At 25.7% G+C, this 19,950-nt stretch overlaps 1 protein-coding gene across 1 annotated transcript; it reads left to right on the forward strand.

Moving 5' to 3' along the window:
• Positions 1 to 1,029: 1,029 nt before the first annotated feature.
• Positions 1,030 to 19,187, forward strand: LOC129605285 (uncharacterized). Its single transcript, XM_055514942.1, has 7 exons — positions 1,030 to 1,237; positions 8,615 to 8,816; positions 8,927 to 9,043; positions 17,212 to 17,432; positions 18,231 to 18,390; positions 18,468 to 18,567; positions 18,681 to 19,187. The coding sequence occupies exons 2-7, from the start codon at positions 8,629 to 8,631 to the stop codon at positions 18,738 to 18,740; spliced, it is 846 nt and encodes a 281-aa protein (XP_055370917.1). The 5' UTR covers positions 1,030 to 1,237; positions 8,615 to 8,628; the 3' UTR covers positions 18,741 to 19,187.
• The last annotated feature ends 763 nt before the right edge of the window (positions 19,188 to 19,950 follow it).

A 19,950-nucleotide genomic window follows, 5' to 3' on the forward strand; every position in this document is an offset into this window, starting at 1 on the left:
CTTCATAGCCGTTTTGTTACCACACGATTCACTTTAATAGTTCACTACATTTCAAGGAACTCACAATAATGCATTATTAAGCAACAGGTTTGTATTTGCTCAAGTTTATTAATTTTTTATGATTTTTTTTTTACAAATCATGTAAGTTTTAACATATAACATAACAGATACATTTTAGGTTAAGTTATACCTGTATACCAAATGCAGAATGTGTAATTGTTAATTTGTCGTAACATGATATTTTAGTGTAAATGTTTGTGATCATAATTACCATTTTTTGTTTTCACGATTCGACATAAGACAGATATTTTTACATTCGTATTACATTCGTTTATTCGTATTGATGAGTCCGTGATTCTAAAATGCAGTTAGAAAAGTTTGACTGCAGTTCGACTACCTCAGCCAAACTTACAAAAATTACTTTGCAAAAAATACAAATCATTTTGGATTATATTTATGGTAGTAGTGGAAAAATATTATAATTGTGACGAAATTGCATATGACATGTTAACAAATGTCATATTTGAATTACCTACATTAAACAAACATTTAAAAATAAAATTGGACAACATTTTTTGACTCGTATAGTGTAATTATCGATCAATCGTAACATAAAACGAAAATTTATAAATTTGTTTTACAATTTCCAATTGGTTGCCACAATTTTATTGCACTGTACGTGTTACAATGATTATAACCATTTACAACTTCAAAAAAATTATTCTGTTAGTCAGTAATTCTGGTTATAATAATTTTTAGCTCTATGCTTTATTATATTGTCATTTATATTGTAGTTTTGTATTGAAGAAAGAGAAAGAGACCGTAGTAAAATATCGCTCACCAGAGGAAAATAAAACGAGTAAAAAAATAGTAATTTTATAATGTAGGTATAAACATGTACAGCTATCATAATATATAATAAATATATTGACGATAGTTGTTTTGTTACTAACTTTCGGAAAATTGTTAAATTTTGTAAATATTAAAAAAAAAAAGAAAAGCTCAGTCTATAATTACATTCCGGTAAGATCAGGTCGGCCTTTGTAAAGTAGAGAAAAAAAACACGATTTATTTTGTTTTGTTATTCTTTTAATTTAATAGTAATTTTTTTTACTTGTCTTTATTTATTCGCGTTTAATAGATGATTGGTTAACTTATATACACATGAGTGTATTCTAAATCGAATTGATTGTGAATTAAACAAGTAACAAAATACGAAATCGTAAACATCCAAAATGTTCGTATCTAATGTAGCAATATTGTATAATTACAAAAAACACCGTTATTACTTATAAAAGTTATTATTTTATAATAAAAGTATTTACTAAAATCAAACGTAATATACCTACTGACTTGACCTTCTGTTTTGATCCAAGATTTAATGATGTTGAAAAATCGTTGTTAGTATTTGAATTTTTGGTTAAAAGTCATTTTGTTGCGGAATCTGTTAGCATACAGAACGTCACAAAATAAAAGAAAAATTAAATAAAATGTTTATTTTATTTAACTACTTGCAAAGTTGAAAGATTTGCCCCTTAATATTGTTAAACCAAAGAAAAAAAGTGATAATTAAAAATAAATTTTAAAAATTGCGTTAAATAATTTTTTTCTTTTATAAATCTGTGTAAAAGAATTTTTTAATTATTTCATTTTAATTATTCATTTCGTTGTTTTTTTAATTTTTGTAAAATTTAAAATTTAAAAAAAATTAAACAAATGAAAGAGGAAAATTTATTAAAAGAATATCTAAAGAGCTTAAATGAAAGTGAGTGTGAAATTGAAATTAAAAGTTTTTCTATCGAAATAAATAAAAAATAATGGTAGAATTAAAAAAAGTACAGTTCTATAACTAAGTGAAATTCAAATTCTATAATTAAATAAAATTTTTAAAACAGTAATGTCAAAAAATGACTTTGACAAGTGAAAGGACCGGCAGGCCTATGTTGATTACGTCCGTTTTCATTAGGCTAATTGGAATTCTACAAAAATAAATAATTTTTGGAAAATTTTTAACAATTTTTGGGACAACTTTACTCATAGTTAAAACAATTTTTATATTTGGCGAATAATTGCTTAGGGCTTAAAAATTAATGGTGGAAAAATGTACCGTAATACGAGTAGAAATTATGTAATGTGTCAAGTAAAAATATGCCACTTTTTATTTCATTGATTGTTTGTTATCTATGGGTCTAAGCTAACAATTTTATTGTGAAATTTACAAAACATATTTTTGGTTATTTTAGATTATATTTGGCGTTACATCGATATCTCACAAAAACTCTAATTTTATTTTAAATACTAAAAGATAATTTGGATAATTTAATTAATAGTTTGCAAACCATTATACTATATTTACATTTGCAGCGTAATTTGCACTGTACAATATGGATAAAAAAGTCTATCTATATTACAGTTTTTATAGTTATTTTTTGCACAATTTTGTAAATATATGTACATATACTATGTATGTATATACGTATAAATAGATATTTATGATCGATGAATATACATTAAGGTCACACAGTGTTTTGCATTAAATTGTTAATCAAACTCGTTAAGAACTAAGACAAATGCGGAAGAAAACTCTTCAAATTCTTTATAATTGTCTTACTTATTTTATAATGGAATTAACACACATGCATACTTTTATATCCATTAATATGTATTTAAACATATTGGTACATAAATTGAAATTACCGGTAATTTGAATTATTACCAACTCAAATTGGAGGTCATCGATTTCATTGCCAAATTTCTTTAAGAGATAGAAATTTTAAATTTTTATTTCCTATACAATAATGAATAAAAAATAATTTAAATTTAAAATTGAATTCTATTAAGCTTTGCTGTGTATTTAATTTGACTTCATTATTGAATCAGGTTTGATTTGAAAGATTATACAACGAAAATTAAAATTAAAATGTTTATAGAAAATAGTTCCTGGATGAAATTAAAAAAATCTATCAAAATCTATAAAAATTCATTTTTTTTTATTTTACACAAAAAAAAATGATTAAACTTTATTTTCACAATCGGAAAGATTTCAAAAACGAGTTGTGATTGAAAAAAAATAGTTCATGTTTGTTTGATAATGTTTAAATTTTTAAAAAACTTTATAAATGATGTTATACTTTATTTTAAACCAGTTTGAAATTTGGAACATTTAACAAGCATTCTAGATCTTTCAGGATGTAATTAGTTTTCATAAACAATAATAGCTACAATTAGTTTACATAAGTGAGTGCTGTACCAAAAACTTTGGTGAATTACAATTATGTCAATAAGGGTCAAATGGAAAAAAAATTAAGTAGAACGTTGTTTAATTTCAAAATCATTAACAAATCATTAAATTTGTAACCATATTTGTAAATCCATATAAAATTTGATTAAAAACCCTATCTATTTATAAATCATTCCGAATGCTTAATTGTGATAAATCCGAAAATTGTGATCTTCAAGCATCAGCGCAACGCGACTAACGCATATAATTTCCATGCATAAAAAATTACGTGAATCAAGCAATATATGAATTATAATTCAGTGGACAGAATCAACTTCTTCGTTCTCTAGATTTCTATATTAGCATAACAATAAAATAATTATTTTTAATTCGTAAAATATAAATTTTCCAATTTCAAAATTTCAACCTTAAAAATTTTTATTCAAAATAAATTTTGATTGTGTTTGTAAGATTCGATTCAAAGTAAAAACACGGAATCAAATATTAAACTCTGTACTTATTGTTTAAAATTTAATCTTTGTAAAAAATCACAAAATTACCATAAACTGTGAATCTTTTATCCATATAATAATTGAAAAAAAAAACAGAAAAATTAAAATGGGAGCAAAAATTTAAAATAAAGAGCAATTAAAAATTTCTATCTCATTTTCATGCAATAAATCTCACTAGCAATGAAATATTCCACTTATAAATGGCACTCACCCGGAACATTGAACCTAATTGAAAAATATTTATAACAGGAACCTTCGAATTTCATGTATTGAAAGAACATGTGTGTAATGAATGTTGTCTCGATATAAAAATATATACATTGCACACTTGTAAACATTTAAGTCTAAATGTTAAATAATGTTTTCAAATTTTCGACTACGTTCGAAAATTTAACTTTGCTACTGTAAAAGTCTTAACCCTTAAATCTATTTTGCTGACATTTTCAAAACTTTTCATATTAAGTATATGTATACACACACATTTTTTAAGTTCACTTCGACCTTATAATTTATTGAAAAATTAATAAATCTCTAAGTCGTAATATTTTTTTTTAAATTTCTCATGCGTCTACTGCTTTTATTGTACTTGTTCCCATAATACAATAGCAAAGATGATATAACAATTACTGTTGTTAATAATCGCATTTCTACTCCATATACAAGTATATATGTATGTAATAATTTTATATTAACAAATAACTGACATGTACCTACTTTCTTTTCTTAATAAAAACTTGAAAACCTGAAGGCTCGAGACAATAGAATTGTTTTAATTATTTTATTTTATTGAATAGGTACAGTTGTAGCTTATATTTCGATTATACGGAAAATTAAATGCAATGTTTCTTATTTAATAATTTGATTTAATGCTTAAATAAATTAAACATGCAGTGATAATCAAAAATATTTCGATAATTCGAAATAAACTTATTAATTATTAATATATCACACAATAATGTTAACTGTAAACAATCATATACAAAACGTGCAATGTACACGTATGTACATAAGGAACGTTATTTTAAAAGTGGTCCCTATAGTAAATTAGTAATTTAGAAACTCCTTTCATTTTACCAGCAATGATATAATGTCGTTGCAAAGAGGAATAAATTGAGATTAAACCCATTATCATTTAACCAGATTCGTTAACAATTTTAAACGAAATATTTCAATTGTAATAAAAGTGGGATTAGTCTACTTGCGAAACAAACGATGCAACATGCGCAAATATACGTAAAAGCAAAACATGAACCACTATATTGTTCATGTTTTGGTTGGGGGTACATTGACAAAATTTTTATTTAATTTTTAAACAGACAACAAGTTGTACAACAAAACATTCTTACATGACTATATGAGTCATTTTCCAATTTTTATTTACTCAATATTATAAAGTACGCACTTTTTGTTTTGTATGTAAGGTATTAGAGGATAATATTATTGTTAATACACGTTTTTATTTTCAGAGTTGAGGTAACTAAAGTTACATGCAATAGTGAAATTGTCTTGAAAATTTTTAAATATATATTTAAAAATTTGAAAAAGCGATTAATATACAAATTAATAAATACGCTTCGGGAACTTCCCCTAAAGTAAAAATGCCAAAATTGGTGCAAAACAAGTACAAAGTATTCAAATTTTCAATAATTTCAAAATCTAATCAGAACGTTAAAAATAAAAAATATTTAAAAGCTTTAATTGGACTTGACAGTACGATTTTTTCGAAAATTTTATTGAAAACAGAATAAAGTTAAAGTTGGTGGAAAAACATGACTAGTCATTTTTCAATTTCACTTTTTTAATAATTCAAAATTTAATGACTGTTTTATCGATCCCTTCTTTTTTTTCTAAAGATAATAATAGATCCAAGTTATGACATTATGCTTTTATTTTTTTTTATTTTATTTTTACTTTCATTCTGCCCCGGATTCAAAAGAATTAAATCGTATTGGCTAGTTGCGTTCTAAATTTATTGTTATTTGCTTTGTTTTGCTCGTTTTTGTGTAGTGTAATTTATAAAATTAAACTTTATTCTACTATTAATACAACGTTTAGAAGACACAAAATATGTCATATACGAGTAAATCACATTTTAGATATAACGCAAATTTAAAATCAATATATTTTTTTTTCAAGTTTTCTATGATGCGTTTTTAGACTTATTTTAATTTATTTATTTTATTTATTTGTATTATTTTAACTCACAATAAGCTTATCTCGACTGTAATGAAGCTGTTAAATTTTATGTGTCTTATTTGAGGTAATATGTTTTCCTGTATGACTGCAATATGTTTTAATGTTGTTGGAAAAAAAAGTATAAGCTGGAATTTTATTTAATACAAATCTTGTAGAAAATAATGTCCAATAAAAACTGACAAATGTTCTTGCTTTTGTTTTGTAATAATAATGTAATAAAAATAATTGCTTGCATAATGTATATAAGAAATTTATCGTAAAGTCTAATGGCCATACTCGCTTCCAGAGTAGACATAACAAATTATTAGCTCTGTATTACGCAATACAATTATTTAACATAGTCTATCAATTTTCACTTCCTTATATAAGAAGTCCGTTGCTCCATTGTCAGCGCCAGAGCGTCTGAACATGAATATTAACTGATTAAGTTGTACCTCATATGACTGGTGATAATGTGCGTTTGCTATTTATTTATCCGAAAAGCACAAAGTTAATTTATTTGGAATAATTTTAAAGATAATATTTTAAGTTTTGATTAATTCAAAGACATCGTTATAATGGTCGTTATAATGTCAGTTCTTATGTAAATTAATTTTCAAACGATTGTTCATCAGTCCGTCCGAATTCTTTTTGTCTATTATCTTACTCGTATTGTATTAAAAACCTTTTCTAAACCAATTTAAAGCCAAGTTAAGTACAGACATGAATTTGAGTGGACGGTCATCAAATTTTCGATATTAAATTTTTATTAAGTTCGCAGGCAACCAAATCTGAAATTTTGGTAAAATGAAAAGAGAAAAGTTTTAAATTTAAAATGCGGATAACGCAATAATATTTTTATAATCTTATACTTAGTTTTTAGTTTTTGCGTAATTAGTGATTCAGACGTTTTGAATTCAGGATTATTTTTAACTATTAATTGCATGATGGTTTTTTCAAATATTTTGGCAAAAGCATACATACACATGTGCAACGACAAGCTCAGCTTCAGTTTTAATTTTTTTTGTTCACCTTAATATTTCACGGTAAAAGTTCCTAAAGTACGATATTAAAACTTATTAGTTTGTATTTTGTTTTATTATAGTTTTGAAGCCCAAAGGACTTTTTTGTTATACATTTTTAAAGACTTTCGAAAATACGAAATAAATATTTAATTTAAAACGAGAAAAAATAGAGTTGACCGTGTCAACTCTGTGGTACCGGTACGAATTTGTTATCCTGTATATGCAAATGAATATGCCATAGTTGACTATTGGACAGACTATCACCTTAAGTTGCCATTTTACCATATTAATATATGCAAAATTTCAGTACTGTGTTTTTAGATATGGCCAAACTACTGTTGCAGCTACCCGAAGGAGCCAAGCAATTTCAACGACTTTTATCAAACACATTGGCCCTACTAATATATTTACTTGTACGAAATTTTAATACCACATCTTTCATAGTTTCTAAGATATAGACAAATAAATTTTGATGTTGTATGGCGCTCGAACCAGTACCCCGACCATGTAAAATTCAAATAGAGTTCTGGCACTTACAACAATAAATCATTTGCGTAAATTTGGTGAACTTAGTTCAATTAGCTTTTGAGTCGTCGCTGGGACGGACGGACGGACAGACAAAGCTAATTCGACTCAGAATTCGACACTGATCAAAAACATACACTTGGGTCTATATCTCAGATCGTTATTTCTTAGCGTTACAAATGGTAAGGAAAATTTAGTATACCCTTCGAACATACATTCGTACGAGTATAATTATGTATAAAATATAAAAAGATAGGAAAATTTCAAAACTCTAACATATGTTGAAAAAATTTCATTCATAAATAATTTATTTCAAAACGGCCATTATAAAATATATAACTGTTCCATTTGTTTTGAAAATTGAATACAATTACATTCACGTTGATCTACATATATATAAAAATGACTTTTATTCTCTTGTCAATTCTTACATTATACGTACATAAATAAGGACTGCATTGTGTAAAGTTAAAGTTAAATCGGAATCTAAAAATCTTCGTCTTTGCTGGTTATTATAACATGGTATTGTGAAAGGATTTTTAGAAGAAGGAGCAGAAATTTTTCATACAAAAACAAAAACACGTAAATTTTTATAACTATTCTATTACTATTTACAATTATTGTCGTTAACACTAACACCTTTGAAGATAATCAGTTTTGAACCTATAATTATTAAAATATTATTAAATTAATTGGAAAATAATTATAGAGAACATAAAACCAATTATTAATGACAATATTTTTTTTTTGGTATCTTTCACATTAAAATTTATAAATAACCTTCAATAAACACGAATACACAAAAACTCCTACATATGCGCATATATTTGTAGAAAACAGTTAATTTACCATTATTATTGTCAACAATGTCGGTATTAATCATTAAAAAACTAATATGTATGTCCGAATTTTTTATAACAATTTTGAAGTAATTGTATTTTTTAAGGCCTTGATCCTTAAAAACATAGGACATTGCCATAAATTAAGCAATAAAATTAAATTTACGACGTTTTACATAAATTATAAGATGATAATATCCTTAAGTTCAAGTACTTACAACGATTGAATCATAAAAAAAGATAAAAAAAAATTTAGATGTATGATTAAGGAAGAATAAAATAATAATTTGAATATTTTAATATTAAAATTTTATTTAGAACTCTTAGAGAAAATGGGTATATGCTCTAAAACGAAATTACAAATACTATGTGTTTTGTTGAGTGCAGTATTAGCTTTTTTGACTACAGCTAGGGCAAAACCAACTTTATCATTTCAATTTCCACAAAGTTTTTCTTCATTTACATCACTAACTGAGCAATTTGTTAGAAAACGAAGTGCCACCCTAATGAAATCATATAGGTGAGTATTTAGTTTTTTTTAAAATTTTGAAGTTCCAATTTTTTTTTCCCAAACTTATTCATATACATATTTCATTAAATAATAACAAACACGCCTGTTTCTCTTTTTAGTGGGAGTCGTATAAGCAATGATTCGCTCATAATGATCTATCATCATGACAGGACGGTTGCTGTTACTGAATTGGGACCAAATAAATTACTTTTAGGCTGTGAATTAATAGAAATTTAGTAAGTAATAATAATTTATGAAACGTCCTCAAATTCATATTGTATTCCTAAATAAACAAGAACATACTAGTCATTTTATTTATTATGAATATGAGCAGAAATTAAAACTTTTAAAATGTTTAAAGTTACTCTTTTTGTTAGTCCACTAAAAAATAGCTCAAAAAAGTAAATAATCACCTTTATTGTGAATCTCACTCGTAGAATTCTACAAATTGCAAGTTAAGATACGCACGTAGACTGTTGAGTAATTATAAATCAAAACCGTTATCTTTTACAGCTGTCAAGTGACAACATTTAAATTTTTCAAATTTCATAGTAGATATTTAAAAAAATAATAGACATTTTACAAAATAATAAAATTTAATTAAAATTTTAATATAATATAAATAAAATAAATTCTACTAAATAAAAATCTTGAATACTGCCTTTCTACGCTTGAAAATTTCATTAGTAGAATTTTGACATTTATTTTCATTACGAGTATGATTCATAATTATTACTCTATTACGAATTTCGTAATACATTGCTACTACTTCCGAATTCAGAATATAAAATTCGTAATTTCACTGAAATTCAGTGCTACGAATGAGATTTACAATAAGGGTGAGAAACTCATAAGGAGTTAATAAATAACTAAAATAATTTCTCATATAAAAAGAGAAGTTTTTAACAGTAACATTGATGTAATTAACTTGCACATATTCTATGCATTGTAATACAAACTCAAATTTAAAATTTTTCGAGATGTGTCATTTTAGTCAACATGTTACATAAGTATATATGCATGTATTTATTTATTTATTTATTTATATTTTCCAATTAATGTTTAAATGAAGCAAAAATAAAAAGAACGAAGAAACGGAAAAGGTAAATTCAATGTTGAAATCACGTTTTTTTCTGTCATCAAAACGTAACGGTGCTCAACTAGATTAAAAGCACAACCGACGAATGTAAAAACAAAACAAAATATTTGTTATTATCTTTTTTCGAAACAAAAAAAGAAATGTGTAAATTAAAATTAAAAGAAGGTCACCATTATTGACGGATATTTCAAAACGAAAACCTTGCGGGAGAAATGATTTTTAGTTTCTAAAATGGGTTCAATAAATATTTTATTATTATATGTCGGTTCGTTAAAGGTTTTAATGTTTTAATTTTAAGGTTTTTGTTTTCAAAATGAAAAAGGATCTATTGCCACAATATCTAAAGAGATGTCTGAATTATGTTGTGTGTTTCTATTGTCTTTATTTAGAAGAAACAACATACAGAATTTGAAGAAATAACATACAAAATGTTTTACAAAGTTTTTCAGCTGTTCAATAATGTATCATTAGAAATTTAGAAATAAGAAACAAGCTTGAATAATTTTATGAATTGTTCTATAAAATTTTTATTGCATAGAGAAGTCCAATTTGTTGTTGGACGTTTTGAATTTTTTCAATTTATTGTTGAATTTAATTTAAATTTTCTATTTAATTTTTTTCAAATTTTTTTTATTCTTAATATTAACTTAAATTGCTGTATTAAATTTAAAATAATGATAAACCAGAAATAAATTTCATACATTTTGTACCTAGAATTATAATATTCATATTAATAAACATTATTAAAAAAAATACACATATGCATATATAGCATGAAAATATTATATATGTATGTAAGTATATCGTAAACATAAAATACAAAAAAACTGCTTAAAGAGCCACTGCACTAATTGCTTAAATAACCACTGCAAATCATAACATACAAATAATTTTTACAAGGAGGAGCATTTATTTTGCTGTCTACTTTATAGAAAATTTTTAACAATATCATTGAAAGAAACTGCTCTACGTGTCTTACATTCCATTAGTGTATTTGGGTTTTTTTTTGCTGTTACAAAAGAAATTTTTCTGTTTCTTTAGTACATTTCATTTGCATTTGACTTTGAAAATAAATTTTATATAAAAAAATAAACAAAAGGTTAATTTTTTTTTTTCAGTACAGTTGCATTTAACAATATAGTGACCCCAAACAAGTGCGTTACTAATTTCACAAAGTGATAAAACATTAGGAAAAACGATTGTAAAAAATTAAATATTTACTGAAGAAAAGCTCTTAATTATTAAATCCTAGGCTTACGGATTTTAATAGTAATAAACTAAATTCTAGAATTCAATACGTGCGGGGTGCTTTGATAAATGATAACCGAACGATTTGTTATGAATTGTTGCAATTCGATTACATGAACAAATTGATGAAAAGAGAAAGTTTTTTTTTTTGCTTTTCCTTGTTTTTGTTTTGTTTCACTTTGATTCGCACATCAAAAAATTTTCACATACCATCGCAGTAATTTTTAGTACATAAGTGGCCGCTATTAAATTGACACATTTTTTTTTTTTTGAAAATTTGTTAACCAATTTAAATATGTACATTTGCGATACTAAATAGTTGTATAAACTCTATATTACAGTAAATTTTCTTTTATTTCTTACATATTTTTTAATGTATTAAAGAGAAACTCGAATGTGCAATCATCGATTCTCCTGTATTATGCAATTTTAAACTTTGTTTTGTTTTAACATTTCGAATTTTAAATTCAAGGGCTTCACAGGTATAGCTTTATGAAAATAAACTTTAATTCTGAAAAACAAACAAAGCTTAAATATGTATAATATCTGCGTTCTTTTATATATATTTTATGTTTGCCGGTATGTATATATGAGCTTATAATTACAAAAATAACATTGACACAAAATTAATAATAAGAAATTAATTACGATATTTTATACGTGCACCGAGTAACTTTAAAATTAAAAATTTAAATCATGTAATTTACGCAAGCATAAATACAACAGCTGATTTGTATTCTACTGACATTAAGTAATTTATGATAATTTTTTCATATGCAGTTATGTTTCGTGTTTGTATTAAAGATTTCGTTTTTCGTTTGCGATATAGGTATGTATTTAATTCACTAATTCTTTATGATATTTAATTAATTGGTGAAACTCTGTATGAACTCTTCTGGAATCCACATCAAATTAATATTGTATCTCCAGCTTAGTAGTGTATCTCCGCAAAACAAATAAGCTTTTATTAATTTAATGTTATTTTTAACTATAAATTAGTTTGCATTATTTGTGATATTTAAAAAACAAATTTGGTCGAAATTCGGTATTATAGCTTCTTTTGCGATTTAATGTCTTAATATTTGGAATTTTATTATGATAATCTGACTCTGTCAAAGAAATATTTAAAAATGAATTTATAAAAAACTATATTTGCAAAATAAGCACGCAATAAGCATCATAGTATATAGCAAGAATAGTAACTTTAGCTTTTTGAACAATAACTTCAATTATAATCTTTGAAAGAAAAGTATTCCGTCATTCTAAGATTTATTTAATATTCATTGCAATCAGATTGTACGTGAGAATAATTAAAAATTCTTACTTAAATTTTTCATTATCCTATTCGTTTAAAATTCAAGAGTTAGCTTAATTAGAAAATAAAAAGGAAGATTGTTTGTACCTTCTTTGGTATTGGTACCTTCTTCCTTTTGTATTATGATTGTGGTGTGGCTGAAAACTTTATTTTAAATTAAATATACATTTAAATTAATTTCCATATATCAAAATAATGCAAGAAACTTTAATTTCCATTAACATTTCATCACGTTCGCTTGACATTAATGTTTTATAATTAGTGAGCTAAAACTATTGACAAAATTCAATTTTAACAAAAGAAATGCATATTAGCATTTTATATAATTTACATACACATGTATTTCATTACAATCAGATCCAACAAATTTGTTAATATTTTAATTAGCACTTGCTTTTGTTATTGAAAGCAATGTGTTTGACTTTTACTCAAGAGAAATTTGCATAAAATGCAAAAAGAGGAGAGCGGGGGAAGAGGTTTGAGAAAATTGTTAACATGTGATTGAAAAACAATTAAATTGAATAACTTTCTCTTACATCAATCTGCCAAAAATAATTAATTTTTTTTGTTTATAAAAAAAACAATTAGTGTTTTAGTGAACCTAAAATTACATGCAATATTACTGTATATAATAATAATAAAGAAATTATATATAGTAAAATGTCAAAGCAAGCAAATTGCGGGAGAACGTGATTGTAACATAGATTAGAACAATAATAAAAGAACAATAGTTGAAATAAGTTTGAAATTGCTGAGCGTTTTACAGAAGTTTAATTTTTAACACTTCTCAATAGTTTTGTTTACGAAATTATTCAAAACTAGTGTTTATATGCTAAGTTTTTACACAAACTATAATGATTTTTTAAACACTTGGATTTTCTATGCAATCAAATTTCAATTTGCACACAATTTTCCATACTATATTTTCTTATGTATTTGAAACTTCAATAAAAATTGTAAGTAAATAGTCTTCAACTTACAGCTTTATGACCTTAACAAATGAAAATCATTTATGAAATTCTAATACACACAGTTCAAAGATCTTGCTTTTTCGACTGCCTTATACATTAGGTAATTATAAAAAAATTACCACATACGTGTATTAAATTTATTGTTAAGCAAAAAACAAAAAAGAAAATTAGAAAAAATTAATTAAAAAAAACTTCGTTAAATATTGGGTGGCCCAAATAGGTCAAAATGCGAAAATAATAACTTTATGAGAAACCTCCACGATTTATGTATATTGCAGAAGTTTATAAACCTATCGTACACAATGCGAGCAAAAGGAAATATAGAAAAAACAAAAAAATATGACCCTTTGCGTGTTTAAACTGTACAACCACCCCTAAAATTAAATTTTGTACACTTTACGGTACCGATATGTTTAAAAGTGAATTTGAAAATGAAAAAAAAAGAAAAAAGTAAGCAAATGTGGCGTCCGAACATGCCTGTATTGCATAATTCCCAAATAATATTTACATGTACAAATAAATTTGTAAAAAATTTGTTAATTATTTGGTTAGGTATATGTTTATGAAATAGGCCCACAGTATGGTTGATTAATCAGATATGACTTTCAACCAAATTCGCTTCTATAGTCAAGTCCGAAGCAAAAGTACGCGAGAGAAAATAGAAGCTAACTGATCGACAAAACATATTAAATGCAATTCTGTCTATAAAAGTAAGAGACGGGTAGGAGCAGAACTGGAAAACTTTTTCAATGAATGTTTGATAATGTTATTACAAAATTGTAGTACGAGTGAAACTACTCTTAAGTTTTATTGTTATTGCGTTGTATGAAAATTTTTAAAATCAAAGATTTAAGATGACACATCATAATGTAAAGTTGTATGTACGTGCAATGCAAAATACAATCTTGGCTGATTCGTTTTAAATTTTGGTTCGAGAAGAGAGTGAAATTTTAAATAAGTATATTTAAAATGAGCAAACTGTCTAATGTCGCAGAAGACATGGTTAATAATTATGGAAGTCCAATTTAAATCAGTTTATAATTTTGATAGTTATAGTCATTTAAGTCAATGCACCTTTTTGTTGAAACCAAAAATTTTCAAATGGGATTTTCGGGGTTAAATATTCATTTTATGGGTAATAGTGATAAATTCCAATTTTAAACTGATTATAAATTGTACAAAATCTTCGTTCCTTTCACCAATTAATGCATTTTTTGAATGCTACGAAATGAAATATTGTTTCCAAACCTGGGGTTATACCAAAGAGGAATTACATTAAATAACCCTGTCGTAGCTCCCGTGTTTAATACTTTTGCTTCAAAATTACAAAAAATATAGAATAAATTATATTGGAAATTCATACAACTTAAATGTTGGCATATAAATTTAAATTTGAATATTTTGTAATTTTTCATTGAATAAACAAGTAAATTGAAGTTAATTGATGTGAAATTGTTTTCAATAATAAACAAACGCAGTAATTACATAATAATACATGATTATTATTACATTGCATGAAGTTTTTTTTGCTTGAAATTATATTAAGTTCCAAAAAAATTTCGCATATTGCATACTAAACTGCACTAAGCCAATGCAACTTTGATACGAGTATTGACGAAGTTTGCTGTTATCAACAAATTTTCATATTGTATACACAAGTGTGATTTTAATAATTCTCATATATGAAATTCTTTTTTCAAATCTTTATTTAATAACATTTGAATGTTATAACAGATCAACAAGATCAACGGTGTTCTCCGTAGTAATAACAATAAAATGATGAAGAAATTTATGTCATTACACTTAATCTTTCATGTTATTTTCATGAAAGTTTAAGAGAAAAAAAATTTTTTCTAATTTGAATTTGAAAACTAAAGTGTCTTACGCTATTACATAGCAATCAATTTTTTAATTTTTATTCCGAGTTTTCTATAATGCGTTTTTCTCTATCAACTAACTATTATAAATTACGCATCAATCAAATGAAAATTAAATAAAAACGAGAAATAATAGAGTTGACCGGGCTGACTCTGTGATATCCGTACGAATTTGTTATCTTATGTGCGAATAAATATGCCCTACTTGACTATGGGGCAGACTCTAAGTTGTCGTATTACCATATTTACTTATGCAAAATTTCAGTGCTGTGTTTTCCATATTTTCTAAGATATGGCCAAACTGCTATTGAAGTTTTACGGCTGCTACCAGAAAGAGTCAAGCAAATTCAACGACATTTATCAAACACATTGGTAACAATACATTTGTTTGTGTGAAATTTCAATACCACAGCTTCTAAAATTCTCCACAGTTTCTAAGATAAAGCCAAATAACTTTTGAAATTGTATGGTAGCTACCAGAAGGAGCCGAGCAATTTCAATGACTTTTATTAAACACATTGGCCCTATTAATATATTTACAGAAATTTCATAGCATTTCGTACAATACCAAATCTTTCATAGTTTTTAAGATCAGTACCCCGATCATGTGCAACTTAAATGGGGTTCTGGCAATAATTACAATAAATCATTTGTGAAAATTTGATGAACTAAGCTCAATTAGAACAGACGGACAGACGAAGCTAAATCGACTCAGAATTCGGCGCTGATCAAAAACATATACTTGAGCCTATATCTCAGACCATTATTTCTTAGCGTTACAAACGGTAAGGCAGGTGGAGTATACCCTTCTAACATACGTTCGTACGGGTATAATCAACGAATTATAAATCCAATTTTTTTTCAATCTGTAATACTATTACAAAACTTGAATATACACAATGCATGTCTATATATACAAATATAAGTTTTAAACAATGTAATGTTGCAAACAAGTGTATGCTGGTATTATGTTTTGCGAGTCAAAGCACATGTTTATTATATTTAATTAAACTACAACATTTTCTAAAAAATATTTCTTAGAACAAAAGTTATGCATACTACAAGAACTACATATTTGAATTTCCAGCAGAATATTCAACATAGAGAGGAAAAGTTATAGATAATTGTAAAAAATTATTTCTAGATTCGGTTTTCAAGTGGTATTTCAGAAATCAATAGCATTCATAAAAATAAATATAAAAGAGGACAAAAATTTTAATTTTTTATTTTTGTACACACACTTATAGTATATATTTATAATAAATATACCAAAGGGCTTCTTCAGTCACATTTAAAAGACACAAAAAAGTTTCAAAATAAAATTCTGAGCAAAGGACGTGGCAAAATTTTTCTAACAACATGCTACAAGCACTCAAAAAAAGCGCTGCCATGTCATATTGCATTTTGAACGCTAAATAATATTGATATTTAAACTATTTACTACATTTCAGCTGGATTTACCTTGATTTCAGATACAAATTTTAATTTTCTGATGTGAATTGACAATTTATTGAAATAAATTATTATATTAACTTATAGCATCTGATATACGTTAATATAATGAAACCAATGAATTTGTTGTATTTATTTACTCGTCAGGAACATTAATGTTTACATACGAGTTTCCTGAATGTTCTGGACCCAATCAAAAAGTTTTCTGAAATTAATATCACTGTAAAATTATTCCACACAAATAACCTTTATTCAAATACAAAACTAATAAAATAGGGCGTTTTTGAAAATGCAGTTGTTAAGGTTAGAACTGCAAAGCTTTTAAAACTTTGTTGAAGTGCAAAATGAATGTTAGAGCTTTTAAAGCTTTACAGCACTAACCTTAACAACTGCATTTTCAAAAATACCCATATACTTATATTATATTTTTTTGGTTTTACAGCAACGATGATGACGGCAAAACACTGTTAGATAATTTAGCTAAATTAAATCGACCTTTAGAAATTTCATTTAAAGAAATGTTAAAATTAATGGATCAATGTGATACAATTGATAAAATGCATGCGGAAGCAATGATCAGAAGGACAAATCAAAATAAAGATGTTGAAACCACAGGTATAATACCAAGCAGCCCATTTGTTATATTTTCTGGGATAATACCAGGTACTTAATTTATTTAAAATTTATGTTTTTAGCACTTTTCCAAAAATTTTTTGAAAAAAAGTGCTTATTAGTTTCACTCTGTCCGTCCGTCCGTCAGTGGACACTACACCCCTGAAGATAGAAAGCCAAAATTTAATACGTACATAGATCTTTACTAGAAACTTATTTCCGTAGAACAAAATTTTTACCTATCTCCCCCCCTCTAGAAGTTATACCTCCCCAAAACCCTAAAAATGCCATTTTTTAACTATTTAGTGCAGTGAAACCATAAGCATTTTTCAATTTTTGCAAACGCAGAAAGACAGTGGCTTGCTTCCCCTAGCGCGGTATACTATAGTTAAACTTTAGAAAAACAAAATTGCCGTTTCAAATTTATCCCCTCTTGAAATTTGTAAAATTTGGTTTTTTGACACCCTATATTTCCGAAACCGCAAAATTTTTAAAATTTCTATAAACACAAAAAGCTAACGGTAAATTCCATGACATTAAAAAATATAAGTATTTTTCTTAACTCACACAATTAACCCTTAAAATCGAGTATTATGTTAACCCCATTTTATATTAATTTTCGCTTTATTTCAAAGACTGCATAAATCGTTCATCCTAAATATATGCAATCCTAAAAATAGTTTTGTTTATGAATGAAAATAATTTTAATAGTGTGCTGGATATACATAGACTGTATTTAAAAGCAGTATTTTCACTTGTTGAAGGGAAAAGTGCTACAACACAAACCATTGGTTTGACCCAACTTTATTTTTAAATAGTTATCAAAATTTTAATTGGTAACAAATTTAGGTACAAAATGGTGTGGAGCTGGTGATGTTGCCAGAAATTATTACGACTTAGGTCAAGAAGAACAAATGGATAGATGTTGTAGAACGCATGATTTATGTCCGATCAAAGTCAGAGCATACCAGCAACGTTATGAATTGATGAACGATTCTGTTTATACAAAGTAAATAACATACTGTCAAACTATATTACTAAAATTTTGCTGTAATTTTTAATTTTGACTAAATTATTACTTTTTAGATCACATTGCACTTGCGACGATATGCTTTATTCATGTTTAAAAGACACAAATACAACAGCTTCACAAGTAATGGGATCATTTTATTTTAATATTATACAAGTAAGTTTATTGTAGGCATATTTTTTTAACATTTTTACATATTTATCTAAATTTCTAATTCTGATTCTACTAATTATGATTATAAACTACTATTATTACTTTTCTACTTTTAGGTTCCTTGCCTTCAGATGACAAATAGTGGTTATGAATTTCGTGGACCTAAAAATTTTTAAGCACTGATTTTAATAATTATGAAAAAATATTTTATTATTATACACAAGTCTCAGTTATTTTTGTTCTTAATCAAAAATAGTTCTCTATATTATAGACTACACATTTCCATACATGTTTGTATGTATGTATAAAATTGAATCAAAGTTTGACGACTTTTTATTTTAACTTTTTTCAGTTGTTAAATTAAAAGTATTTTAGTTTAAGTTATTATTATTGCATTATTATAAAATTATAAATTATGTTATCGCATTTAGCTTTAATTAATTTAAACAACAGAAAAATAGTTACTAGCAATTAAAAATATTTTAAGGGATGTAAAAATTGCAATGATATTTTTGGAGGATAGAAAATAGGTTCTCTTAGTATATCATTATAAAGGTTGTAAAAGAATAATGAAGATTGTTTTTAATTTATTTGTAAATAGTAGTAAATCTTTTAAATATAAATTTTAATGTTGCTTTTATTTAAACGCAATAAGGTATTTGTAAACATTTTTTTAGGAACACTTTTTGCCCTTTAAATTTTCTATTTTAATGTTAACCTAAATTATACACCCTTTTTTCCATAAAGCTTTATTCATTTCAATTTTTGTCTTTTACTTCTACACGATCTCTTTTATATTTTAAAATCTTACTTAATTTTTTTGCATACGCTTAGGCTATCACGATAATGAATGTCAAATGAAGTTAAATAATAATATATACTCGTACAAAGCTGAATTCTATAATAATAAACTTGGTTATAACGAGCACAAACAAAACCTTTGTAAGAATTGTTTGCTAAAACTGCGCAACAGCAAGAAATTCATTTTTTATATATAAAAAATATTTAGAATCTTACACAATTAGTAATGTTGAATCCAAAGTTATAATAGTGATGTTCAAAAATGAACGGTAGTGCGCATATCGCAATAGTTAAAAATTCAAAAATGAATCTCTATGGTATTTAAATAGATGACAGGGGAGTTTATTATATTTCAGAATTCACATTTTAGTATTAATCAAGTTCAAGAAGGGTTAAATTCTTTTTTCTTGTTTTATCTGATTATTTAGAAAAAAATCAAATTAATTAATTTCTCTATTTCAATACTTTTTTTGCTCGTAGTAGTTAATTTCGACAATATTAAAAAAATAAGAAGTATAATTTTTTTAACTAAAATTTTATAAATCACAAGAGCGAGAAATGCCATCCATTTTCTTCTCAAAAAAA

Source organism: Condylostylus longicornis, unplaced genomic scaffold, assembly GCF_029603195.1.
Source record: "Condylostylus longicornis isolate FDR11 unplaced genomic scaffold, ASM2960319v2 ptg000013l, whole genome shotgun sequence".
In the NCBI taxonomy this organism is placed as follows: Eukaryota; Metazoa; Arthropoda; class Insecta; order Diptera; family Dolichopodidae; genus Condylostylus; species Condylostylus longicornis.

What these genes read in the sequence shown, in the direction of transcription:
- LOC129605285 (XM_055514942.1), top strand. Translation starts at nt 8,629, where the DNA reads ATGGGTATATGCTCTAAAACGAAATTACAAATACTATGTGTTTTGTTG. An exon ending in ATTTTCTGGGATAATACCAG is followed by an intron (nt 17,433 to 18,230) that starts GTACTTAATTTA and finishes TAACAAATTTAG; the next exon opens with GTACAAAATGGTGTGGAGCT. An exon ending in TTTATTTTAATATTATACAA is followed by an intron (nt 18,568 to 18,680) that starts GTAAGTTTATTG and finishes TTCTACTTTTAG; the next exon opens with GTTCCTTGCCTTCAGATGAC.